This window comes from Mizuhopecten yessoensis, unplaced genomic scaffold (genome assembly GCF_002113885.1).
Source record: "Mizuhopecten yessoensis strain PY_sf001 unplaced genomic scaffold, ASM211388v2 scaffold10985, whole genome shotgun sequence".
Lineage (NCBI taxonomy): Eukaryota > Metazoa > Mollusca > Bivalvia > Pectinida > Pectinidae > Mizuhopecten > Mizuhopecten yessoensis.
Window position 1 is genome coordinate 685014 of NW_018408820.1, and position 13549 is coordinate 698562.

General features: G+C 37.4%; 1 protein-coding gene across 7 annotated transcripts in view; it reads left to right on the forward strand.

The window, feature by feature from the left end:
* The window catches only part of LOC110464321 (RNA-binding motif, single-stranded-interacting protein 2-like), a 268575-nt gene that overhangs the window by 68283 nt on the left and 186743 nt on the right, over positions 1-13549 (forward strand). The window contains exon 1 of one of the 7 annotated variants that reach the window (XM_021519482.1): positions 9600-9801. The exons of the other annotated variants lie outside the window; for them this stretch is intronic. Within the exon in view, the coding sequence (XP_021375157.1) occupies positions 9616-9801 (186 nt within the window). The 5' untranslated portion in view covers positions 9600-9615. Of the gene's footprint in view, positions 1-9599; positions 9802-13549 lie in introns of those variants that run through there. 7 annotated transcript variants of the gene reach the window in all.

Genomic DNA, 13549 nt, shown 5'->3' on the forward strand with positions numbered 1-13549 from the left:
GTGGCCGAGTGGTTAAGGCATCTAACCATCTGGACCACTATAGCACTCCACCACTGGGTCGCAGGTTCGAGGCCTACCTGGGGCAGTCCCCCAGGTACTGGCAACATGTCCGTGGGTTTTCTCCGGGTACTCCGGTTTTCCTCCACCACCAAAACCTTGCACGTCCTTAAAGGACCAGAGCTGTTAATAAAACATAAAACACAAACAAACCAAACCTGGTCAACTGTCTTGCCTCAATTGTCCCACAGTTACATTCAGAACAAAATTAAGGAAAGGTTACTGTAAATAAAAAAGAAACACGGTGCAGTGGTGTGGTGATCATTACGCCCAGGTACTGGTCAGCTGACACTATACAAGTATTTATATATATATATATATATAGTGATAAATAGTTTTAAATGTCCATGGGACGGTAAAAATATAAATAAAACAAAACATGAAGGTTAGCATAATCGGCTAGCGCTTTCGCCCATCTTGGGGCTCTTCAGGCGATTTTTCATTTCAAAATGGGGAAAGGGCTAGCCATTTATACTATATATATATAGTCTTCGTGTTTTGTTTTATTTATATATATATATATAAATTTTTCAGATCGTCCGCTAGGCCTTCTGCCTTCTAGGGCTTCTTCAGGCGGATCAAAGAAGCCCTAGAAGGCAGGCAGAAAGGCCTAGCAGACGATCTGAAAAATTTATGTTTTTATTCTATATTTTCCTTCGCAAGGACTTATTTATTTATTATCTACTATATATATATATATATATACACCTCTGGAGAAAACTGACAAAGTCTTTGTGAAAAAGTCTGTATCTATACTGAGCATGCATTTTTTTAAGAACTTTGAAGTGCTGCTATTTTGAGAATTGAGAGATAAATAGCAAGATTATAACCATACAGTATAGCTGTGTATCACTTTTGTGTAAATTTAGATTTACTTTTTTTGATGCGGTTACGAATGCCACATTATGTAACCTGCTTCAGAGAAGGCCTGCCTATCAAACACTTCCACGTTATAGATAAAGACATACATCACATCAGAGATTTGTTCTGAATAGATAAAGACATACATCACATCCTGAGATTTGCTCTGAGCAGATCGACTCATATACCTTGTAAAGATCTGATTTGAACCGACCACAATGGTTGGTTCAAGTTTCAGCAGCTGCTTTTGAACGGTTGAGTCTAAGACAGAATTTTAAAAAAACACACCATTTATTTGATTTTGCCATGCATGAAATAAATAATTCTCGTATTATTGATAACCATAATGGCTTCATGAAGTAAACAAGAATCTACAGTCAATCAAAATCGTTCTCAATAATGCATTTGGAAACAGATAGGATTTTAAAAAGGGATCTCCTAATTTAGAAGTCAGTGTCTGTCGTTATTGACTTCAGATATTTTGCTTAGAAAATTGTCTGTGTATTTTGCATAAATTTTATCTTCGAATATGAAATGAACATAAAAAAATGAAGAGGAGGCTGATTCTGTTAGTGATACTTCTGGCTGTAAATTCTTAACGAAAGTCAAAGTATCGTTATAGTGATGCTTAAATAGTTCAAATGTGACAGTAATTCTGATTGGTCGATTTGAACATTTGGATGCGTATGGAACCTAATTGGTGTTCCGCGTTGCTTATAACAGAAGCCAGCTGCAATTAACAAAGATTTGTTGGCAAGATGATCTTCTCATTTATGATAATAGATAAAAGAAAAGGCAACATCCAGCAAAATTATTATTTAACATAGCGTAATCATTCGAGTAATGTTACTACACTGTTATATTTAGCGGTAAAATACCAATTTTCTTATCCAATATGAAAATAAAACTAGAGGTCGTAATTTGAGAGTAAAGCATAGCGTTTGTAGATTGACATTGATTTGGGCTTTGTCAGAAACGTGGGGGTGTTTAAGGGTGTTTTAGGAATCCATCAGAATGTCACTCCATTTTAAACCTGAAATATTCTCGGCGGATGTCGGAATCGAGAAAACGTAAATGGCAGATCTCATCTCATTATTGCACGGACCGAGGAAATTGACAACTACAGCTGTGTAATAACTTCAGTGCTATGTTTGAAAGCAGACTTCACTAAAGCATTGTCATCTTCAGTCATCTTCATCTTTATAAATTGGAAAGAAAAAAAAAGAAAACATATTTTTTTCTAAATTCCTTCTAAAAAAAGATAAACATTTTGGAGTCCTATATAATACAAAAATCTGAAAAATTTGACTTTATTCGACACAATGGGAAATAAGATCAGTACCGTTATTTGGAAAAGACAGGGTTTTCGTGAAATTAGCATTCTGAACATTGATACTGTAAATTTGTGTCATGATATAAGTTATACCATACAAGTCTTTATCTGATAAAGCAGATATCAAAAGATACATACCAACATATTGTGTGGGTAACATAACTGTTCTTTATATAAATATTCATATCCTTTGTAGAGCATCACTCATCATTATCATTAGCCTTTATTAACGCATTCACCTGTGAGATTTCATAATGAACTATTCCAACATTTGAACCGGAAAAGTTCAAATTTGTCTTCAGGAGTGAATGAGTAAAAGTTCAGTTAACTTTCTGAACACCTGATGTTTTCGGCCCAAAAGGACCTTCTTGTGTCGGGGGGGCTGTTATACCTGATCAAACAAACAAATTCTGAATACCTCAAGGGAGCAACAATGACAGATGAAATGAAGTCAAGGACGAAAAAATGATGTCACATGAAGCATGAAATGGGGCAAAAATTTTGAAACATTGCAATAATTTGATCAGTGGATATCGACCAGTGAGTCAATTCAGCCAAAAAGAAGTTTTAGCTACGGGGATAATACAACCTCTGGTATTGCTCCACCGTAAGTACGGAACCTTGTATCACAAATTAAGGTCTGGGCTTTCATTTCTGCTACGTTTCTGGTCTAACTTTGAATTCAATATATTAACCCTCTAAACATGATAAGTTCAGCTGGAGAGCAAGTTTGGGCTATTGATGTAATCAAAGGTTTTGTACAAAAAACGCAATGAATTAATTCATGTGAACTTAATTCATTGCCAAAGTTTGACAGAGTGCAACAATTCATGATAAAGATTTTCCATGACTTCGGCCGTGAATAAGAAAAAAAATTGTCGGCCAAATTATACAGTAGAGTCAAGGCGTGACATTATGGAAATGATTTTGACAGACTTGCTGCCATAGTAACAAGGTGCTGTCAAAGACATTGCATGATTTTGTGTCGAATCCGGGAGGATTTTTATCTAAAGTCGATCAGCTGATAAAGGGTGTCCTGGAGGTTTATTAGGGAATAAAACAAAAACTTGCCGAAAAGGACAAATGTAGTTGAGAACTTCACAGAAGAAAAAGGGAAAAAAAATGAAATTTGAAATTATTTGAGAATTGTTCAATATAAAATGCAAATTATTCATTATAATTGTACCAAATGAACAAGCAGGTTCAGAAACCAAATGCAACTTTCACACTTCCAAGTGTTAAGAGTCCTTTAGAGAATAGCCATTTGCATAAAAATGACTTGATTCTGCGTCAAGTATTGCTCAATTGTATTCCCTTCAAGTAATTTCTGAATCAGTCATGTTTTGATGCATTATAAACCACCACACATGCATCTCATTGTTACTGTACTTAAAGAGGGGCTCCCAGTGTTATTTGGCAATGTCTCAATATTTAAAGATCCCCTTATCACTGCCAAAAACTGTAACTCAGTGTTTGAGAATTTTTTCTCGCATGACTATAGCTTTGATAAATCATTTCTGAAAAAAACCTCAATACCTTAGGAGACTTTTAATGACATGTTAAAAATGAAGTATACAAAATATATTCAACAGCAGTGTTTTGAGTGTAAAATTTCATTGAGGTTAAACCAGGATTCGAACCCCGGACTTGAGGTTGTTAGACTTTTAAGTTGCATTAAATTAACTTGGTGTCGTTACGAATAATTTTTTTCAATAACAGAATGAAAAGACACCAGAAATATAGGAAGTGGTCTTAGATTCGATCTCATGTCTATTATATCAAAAAGATGATGAAATTTTCGTGTTGGTTTTATGTTTTCTTCTGTAACTGTTCAGTCTCTGGAGAATACAGCTAGGCAGCAGAATTTGGGATGGCAAGGCCGTAGATTGCTTCAGTAAAGCCAGCGTCCCATTGTAATGATTATATAGACATGATATTTGATGTCACGACAGACAATAGTCTCCAGACTGAGAAAATCCCATGGTCATGACAACATGTGTTTCTTGTTTTATTTTTCTTCAAAGTACGACAGATTTAAGTTACAAGTTAGACACAATGATATAGTGTAAAGAATATGCATTATACATGTCAAAGTCACAAGATACCACTAGAGGGAATTGCCTTTTAGCTCAGCCCTAGAGTGTCCAACGTGAAAGTCAGAATTCGGTGGTGTGATCCCCAGCAAATTAAAGGCATGTATTCCTTTCTCTTACAATAACAGTTAAGCATTAAGGAAAGTCACAAAAGCATTAATGACAATATTATAGAAATGAACTTCGTAGAAACAGTGAAATGGTGGAAGGATCCCCGTACCACGGCCAAAAACTGTGTATTGGCTTTTTTTTAAAAATTACATGATGAAAGCTTTGGCAAATCATTTCTAAAAAAAGAAAGCAACACCATGCGAGGCTTTTATAGAAAATGAAAAAGATGAAATAAACAAAATACAATATTGCAACCACAGTTTTTTCAGTGTAAAAATTTAGTGGGGCTAGAGGAGGTTTCGAACCCTTCACTACAGAATGTTGTACCAATCGCTCTGACTGACTGAGCAACCTAGTCAACAGAAATCTCCTGGCTAAACTAGTACTGTGCTAATGATATATTCATATGGAAGTTAAGGGGAGATAACTGTATATAGGAAAATCGGCAGTGCAGTGGTACAGGGATCCTTAAGAGGTTTTAACCCAGGTCCGTGGTAGGTTTATGTGTGGTTCCACACCAACTGGCTTTGATGCCTAGACTAAGTCATGGGTCCTACCCTGGTCAGTTTGTTGGTAAATGTAGGGGTTTGATCCTGAACCCATTCACCCCCTTTTACCATAATGGACTCATCCAAATCAATTCATGGAAGAGCTTACTAAAGTTACATAGGGGTGAAAGGGTTAGACCAAATCATGGCTCCAACCCTAACTGACCATCGATATGAGGATTTTTTCTCAAAATATCGCACAAAAAATGATGAACTGGCATAAAATAGGTTGAGGTCAATTTCAAAACCCAATTTGATTCAGTACTGTATTTGTAAAAAGATACTGGATGCTAAGTTCTGGGTAAAAGTTAAATGTTTCATATCCATTGCCTTGGGATGATTTATAGAACTTTCAGTCTGTGAACCCTCATTATAGAACTCACTTGGGCCTAGAAATAATAAAATATTGTACTGAAGATTAAACTTTGTTATCGTGGAAATTTTGTTTACCTTCAACTGTTACTAAATGTATAAATTGCTTTAGTCTGCGTCCTTATTCAAACTCAGGAACAAAGACATAACATTGTGTGTCTTTTTGAGAAGTCCTTGCATTGCTAGATGTTGTCTGAGAACGAGAACATGATGAGGGTCGTCCATGACCTTTCACCGATACAAAATGCACTCTATAGTCTGTGCTATTTTATCGGCAGTTGGTATTATATCATTTAGATGCTGATAGACAGATGCGGACAATTTGTCAGCATGTGATGCAGTAATAAATGCACACCCATCTGTGTATTTGTGTAAGTAATTGTGTAATACTGCAGTGTACGTAAAGACATGACATACTCACATGTATTTACTCACAGACGCTTGTGACTGGTGTAACACAATGATGGAACAGGTGACACAATGGTGAATATATGCTAGCTTGATGGGTTTTCTTTTATATAAACGAAAGCATGCCTTTTTTTTTAAAAATCCCACACCCAAAACTATTTTCTTATCGTGAGTGCTATTTTCTGATGTCTTGTGTATATTTGCGGGTGTGCGTCTGCGTCTTTTGCCTGTAGAACTGTCGGACATGTGTATTGCATGTGACGGGTCTCAGTCGCCGATGATTCTGACTGACACCTCAAGCGTTCCCGCCAATTTACTGTCTCCTTTAACCAGCCTTTACGTGGCCAAAGCTTGCTGAGGTCACATGCTTCTGGTTCCTCCTGATATGAGCCTGGTGTGATTATGGTACTGGTTTGGTAAGAATGAGGTATGGAATTGAGGTACAACGTTGTCTCCATGTGTTTCTGAGTGTTGTTACGCTGCGTTGCAGACTTTCTGTACAGGTCTCTATTGCGTTTATAGGAAATTGTATCATCCTGCGGAGATGTCCCTTGCTGGATTCTGTACAGATCATTTAATCCTACAAATTTTCACGGTTTGTTTAGACTTTCATTTATTTTATATCGCACAAAGTATTATTGCTCAGTGTATACGTGCATCCATGACCAGAACATAGCCCTACATTGGCGAATACCATGACAATAGACAATGTGTTGGCCTACTAACCTAAAGACTATGAGTTTGAATCACACTGACAGCAATAACCTCCTTGTTGAACAAGATTCTTCAACCCAGCTGTAAAAATAAGTACAAGTACGCTGGGGAAGTAAAGTAATGAAAAAAAAGTATAGACTGGATTTCAACCCTGGACTTCAGATTGAACTACCTGGTCAACGAAAGTGTCATTATATAAACCTGACTGTTCTACAGTTATGTGCAAACTGAAGTTAAGGGGAGGTTACTGTGTAAATAAGGAAAGACGAAAGTGTAGTGGGTACACTTAACGAAAAGAAAAAAAATTGAAAGATCAAATGATAAAAAGCAATTCTTGAATCCAGGTTTCCAATACAGTAATGGAAACCCAGATCCAGGAGTTGCTTCTCTTCTTTAATTTATAAATTTAAATATTGTTGATTCATCTTTCTGAATTGTAGCGGGACTTGACAAGGTGACTACTGGTGGTCTGATATTTCAGTCTGGTACATGGTCAGGGGTTCAAATCTCTGTCTGTCACTAGGTACAGTGGCATTTTTTAACTTCGGTTAAAAAAGCGACAAGGATGTTAATAAAAGGTAGCACTTCAGGTGCCTGTAGTAATTACAGGTAAAATTTGCTGTGAAAAATTATTCTGTAAAATAAGTAGGTATAGGTTAACCTACCACGTCTTGATGGTAATGAACTGTATTTGATGAATTCTAAAGAGTAAATCAATATATGTTTCTACTTATCTGCACAAGAATGTAACAATATTGTCCTATGCTCAACGCTGAACATGCATACACCCCTGTGTCACCCAGTACAGACGAACACAGGGTCGGGCAGTATTTCAAGGTAATTGGACTGTTCCTTTATCATTGACTAATTCCTGTGCAACTATGCACCTGGAACAGGTGTGAAAAACATATACAGGATTTGAGTAGTAAGAAAATAAGACGTACGGAACATCAAGAATTTACATATTTTTTCTGTTGAGGTGAATACTATAAAGACATAATGAGACCTAACATGTTAGACTGTAGATTGACAGTAGTACGAAGTGGTACCTTCATGGAGGAATTATTGACACTGGACAAACAAACTCGCGGGACGTGTTTGTCCCATATACACGTAGATGAATACACGAGCGACGATCTGATTAGTGTAGCTTAGCTAGCTTCTTCATTGTTAAACATTTTCAACAGGATAAACGGGACAGGTGTGTAAACAAATCACGTTTTTTTTTGTGCAACTAACGTAAATAAACCCGTGCATCTTTAGGTTAACCTATTCATCCCTGAAGACACATTTTAACTCTTTCAATTCAAAGGCTGGAATAGTTCATTATGAAATTTCAGGGGTGAATGAGTTAGGAAATGTTATAAGCAAAAACTGATTATAGATGTTATGAGATTGCTATTTGATAAATAGTTATGTCTATTTCTGAATTTCACTGGTACCTTCACATATGAGCTATTTGTTGACAGTACCTGTGTGATTAGAATGCAGCATATTGGTCATTAATGCCAGATTTTATGATTTATATCTGACCCCTGGTGTTGCTGGTGGAATGATTTGTTCAGAATATAAACTATTGGTGGCTATAGGGTGTCCATGTATGATGTCCTGGCAGGTGTGAGCCTAGGAATGCTTGTGTTGCTGCAACAGATGCCTCTTGCACATAGCCAGGCCGTTAGTGAGGATTTACTATAATCTGGTTCGTGTGTTTATAGAAACTCTTCAGTAGTAAAGGTTTGTGTGAAATAAAGTTAAATTGATTGACAGTTATTCAGTTTGTATACAGCATAAACTTCCCTTACCTATATTTAGCTTCAGACAGGAGACCTATATTTAGCTTTAGACAGGAGACCTTGACCTTGTCATAAAACACAAGACTTTTACTTCAATCCTTAATCCTTTTCAGACTAGTGACCTTGACCTTGATAAAAGGTAAATGAACATGACAAAAGAGAAACAACTGTCACCTTGACCTTAGACAGGTGACCAAGCCCTTCTCAAAAGATAAATACACAGATCTTGACATGAGATAAAAAATAAAAGATCAGTTACCTTGACATGGAAAAATTACCCTGACCTTGACCTTAGACAAATTGGCCTTGATGTAAGATAAATATCATGATCTTCACTTAAGTGACGTTGACCTTGACCTTGACAGAAGATAAATATCATAATCTTGACACAAGACAAGTGACCTTGACCTAGACATAAAACAAGTAACATTGACCTTGCCATAAAGGCAAGTGACCTTGACCTTAACATGAGGCATATGACCTTGACATAAGATTAATAACACTGAACTATTTATCAGATGAATTACCTTGATGTGTGATAAACGAACCTATTCAGACTTTTACATGCGGTAGGAAATGGGAGTCAATTAAAATTTTAATTGCCAAATTTAACCTTTACATTAGTGATCCTAAAATCTTTCAATGAGGTTATCAAGAAAACAACACTTCCCAAAACAAAGTACCCTTAGAAGTTTTTACCTTACAGAAGAAATTCTGAGGTGTTTCTGTACCTTCAGAAAATCGAAATAATTTGATTTGTGAACAGCCGTACAATGTAAATCTCCCGTGAGTGGCTTGTGACCTAGTTGATGTTGTGTGTTACAGGTGTAACATTATACAAACCTGTGACCTATATACTACAGTGATTTACAGGTATGTAGACAGATGACATACATATACCACTAATTACACTCGTGACCGTAACTTAACATAACTAGATCATGCCACCGAATCACTCTTGTGAACAAATGTACCTTCTGAAACAAAAATAGTTAAAAAGTATCGAAAGACCTTTAATCAGTAAAAAGATAACGAATAAAATTACACAAAAACCTGATAAAATATTTCTTTTTGATTATCAAAGATTTTTTTTATCATGTGTGTTATATGTTAAAGGCAACTTTGTGTACCTATATGGCTGTGTACTGTACCGATCTCCCCGATAGCCCCAAACCAGCCCTATCAAACTGAGTTAACAGGCTGTGCCTACCTTGTATATACCACGCCTGATAGTAGAAAATCTGGCCAGGCCTCCATGTGTTGTATATAGTATATTTTTCTGTGATTCTGTTACTACGAGAGATCTATAATAGCCAGCAGCAGTGATGTGTTCGGCTGTGTATAACTCCCTTGACCACGGGCTACCTACAGGACTGACCCCTGTCCCCGGCTCCTATACCCCTGACCCCCTCCGCCTGTCAATGACCCAGGGTCGGAGGCCCCAGCAGATATATACAGGAGTGCCGGATGTGATTCCCTCCACATTCAACGGAGGTTCCATGCGTATGAAGGTAACGTAACGTATGTGTGCTTCATTCGCAGGTCTGGATGTTTGTGAAGTTAACATATATGTAACACACACCTCCCTCTTCCGCTTTTGTGTGTGGTCAGTCATCCGTGCAGGTCTATCTGTCACCAAACCTGTCCGACAACATTCCCTGTCATTGAGCAGAGCACACAGCTGATGCTGTATTGAATCAACAAACCTTTACCCATTCATTTACAGCTGGATGAAAAATTCTGGAGTCTTATAGAATTTGTCAGGCCTCTCTACAGAGAAACACCACACATATATGTATGGGTGTATGCTTCTGAAACAAAAATATATCGGAGGGGGGGGGGGGGGGGGGGAAACAAGCTTTATTATATAAACAATTTTATAAAAGATGCTGAAAATAAGTAAGTTAAGCAACACTAGGAAAACAGTGCAATGTTGAAATAATAAATGTTACATACAAAATTTGATATGTCAACCTAATTTAGGTTCCACATGCTTAAAAGCCTATGACCTATGACCTTTGACAGGATTTGAACTCTAGCAGTTGACTTGTAGCAATTGGCCTTAGTTGACCTTTGACTTTTCTCGGTAACCTTAGAATCTCTAAGGCTGACCACATGTGGGGTGACCAGACATACAAGGTGGTCATCCTATGTAGCTGTCTCAACTGGCTAGTGTCCTAATTGTATTCCGTGTGTCCTGACAGGACTGACCATATTCAAATCTGACCCTATCAAAAGGGAAGATGTCCTCCTGGTAATTTTGGCTGGATGAGAATGCAGGCTATTCTTGGGCTGTCACTCACTTTACCAGTCTTGTGTGTCCACACCATCAGCTGGTGGTGTTTCTACAAAAGGTCTAGATCAGCCTCATTTCACAAACACACCCAAGGGATCTATGCGACCCCATCACTCAAAGGGATATGTCACTGTGACAGAAACTAATAAAGAGTTCAAAACACACCCCAGAGATCTGAACAACCCTGTCACACAAGGGGATCTGTGCTAATGACAGAGACTAATAGAGAGTACAAAACGACCCCCAGAGATCCGAACAACCCTGTCACACAAGGGGATCTGTACTAGTGACAGAAACTAATAGAGAGTACAACCCCACCCCACCCCCCAGAGATCTGACCAAACATCCCTGTCACACAAGGGGATCTGTATACTAGTGACAGAAACTAATAGATAATACAAAACACACTCCAGGGATCTGAACAACCCTGTCACACAAGGGGATCTGTACTAGTGACAGAAATTAATAGATAATAAAAAACACACTCCAGGGATCTGAACAACCCTGTCACACAAGGGGATCTGTACTAGGGACAGAAACTAATAGAGAGTACAAAACACGCCCCAGAGATCTGAACAACCCTGTCACACAAGGGGATCTGTACTAGTGACAGAAACTAATAGAGAGTACAAAACACACCCCAGAGATCTGAACAACCCTGTCACACAAGGGGATCTGTACTTATAATAGGGACTAATAGAGAGTACGAACCACCACCCCCGGAGATCTTAACAACCCTGTCACACAAGGGGATCTGTACTAGTGACAGAAACTAATAGATAATACAAAACACACTCCAGGGATCTGTACAACTCTGTCAAACAATGGGATCTGTACTAGTGACAGAAACTAATAGAGAGTATGAAACACAGCCCAGGGATCTGTACAACCCTGTCACACAATGGGATCTGTACTAGTGACAGAAACTAATAGAGAGTACAAAACACCCCCCAGAGATATGTGTAACTAGTGACAGAGACTAATAGAGAGTACAACCCCCCCCCTCCCCCTCCCCGAGATATGTGTAGCCCTGTCACACAAGGGGATCTGTGCTAATGAGAGTAACTTATAGAGAGTACAAAACACAACCCACAAATCTGAACATCTCTGTCACACAAGGGGATGTCTACTAGTGACAGTGACTGATAGACAGTTCAAAAACACTCTATGGGAAATGTGCATGCGCCAGCGTCACACTAGTGTATACAATGTACTTAAGCAGAAAATAGGCTTTCACTGAAGTAGGATAGGGTTTACAGTGGACTGGAACAGAATTGGATATACACGTAGCAGAACTATTGATGAATTGATTAACTGTTTGAAAGATATTGATAAATTGTCAATGCAGATTTCCCAATCTAATTTATAACGATTATTGATAAACTCTTATCTTATTTGTCTTAGCACTGAGGGAAGGCACCGATTTCTGTAGATCAATGATGAGTGTATGCTGTCTGATAGCATAGTGTGAATCTTTCAGCACATTAGGGAATGCATATGCCCAGTAACTTAATTGTTAAGGGGCACTGCCCCAAAGCTTTCTCAAGTTATCAAATTGTTAAGGAGTACTGCCCCAAATCTTTCTCAAATTATCTCAATTGGTTCTGGTAATTTACAACACCTGGGTAATCTTGTTTATCTACAAATATGATTCCCATCGTGATTCTATTGCTGTATACATGACTATTGTAGGGAAGCAGGTGTCCGTTCTTACTTTACATTAGCAGGTAAAGGGTACCATTAAGTCAAAATATATCATTATCTTTCCCCCTTTTGTGAAATATTCATTTAAACATTTTTTTTATTTCATATCAATCACATCATGTTGTGCATTTTTCAAAATCATAGTTTTTGAAAATCTATGCATTTGAAATTTCATATCAATCACATCATGCAGTGCATTTTTCAAAATCATAGTTTTTGAAAATCTATGCATTTGAAAAACAAATATATTGATGAACAATATCTACAGGGTTCAGGCTTATGACCATTCCACTGTAAATCTTAAACTTTACCAAGGTTGCTTAAAGGAATAATTATGCACATCATCAAAATGGGAAATTAATGTCTTTACAAGCCGAGTCTGAAAAACTGTTTTATTGCTTCTACTTCTTTAGAAAAGGGAGACTACTCCATGTAGAAAATATAACTATTGGGTTTATTATTTTTCTGTTTGCATTAATAACGGGTGCATTAGCACCATTTGCCTTAAACAGTAATATTATGGTCATATAAACAGGATTATCTCCATTGTATTGACAACGCATCATTTTATTGAATAGGATGCTGAGTGAACTATTTCTTTCAATCAACAGTTATAGTGGAACATTAAATGTTTGTCTAAACACTTTGGTTTGTGTAAACCTTGTTAGCACGAATGTCTTTCTTTCTCTGACAGAAAGCTGAAATAAAAAAGATTCCCGGATCAGTGAAACAAGAAATGTCATTTAAAAGAATGAATTTTGGAATTTGATAAGCCAACTGAGTGTTTCTGGATTTAGTACAGTTTCATTTTTCCACCCAGGATCACCATTTTAAAGCAACACCTGTAGAGTAACACTATTAGACAACACTAGGATTGGTAATACTAAACAAGACGCACTGGGACACATGCTTGTCTGATTGTTTTGTTCAGATGAACAAATAATTTGAGAACTCATTTTAAACGATGTGATTGCATGTACATCTGCCCTATGATTTGTACGAGACATGAGACACGAGACATGCCTCGTTGTGCTCTTTGAAATAATGTTTCTGGTGTTGCGAGATGACATTAAATATCATTCTACGGTATCTGATGACCCAGTCGGTGGTCCAGCCAGGCACTACCACATTTTATAGGGTTCTGAAGTTCATCTACAATCTAGTCTCCCATGGTTTCAAGGTAGCCTACATTTTAGATGGACAACTTTGATCAAGATGAAATCACAAACAGAGTCAGAAGTAGGGGATTCAAATTTAAG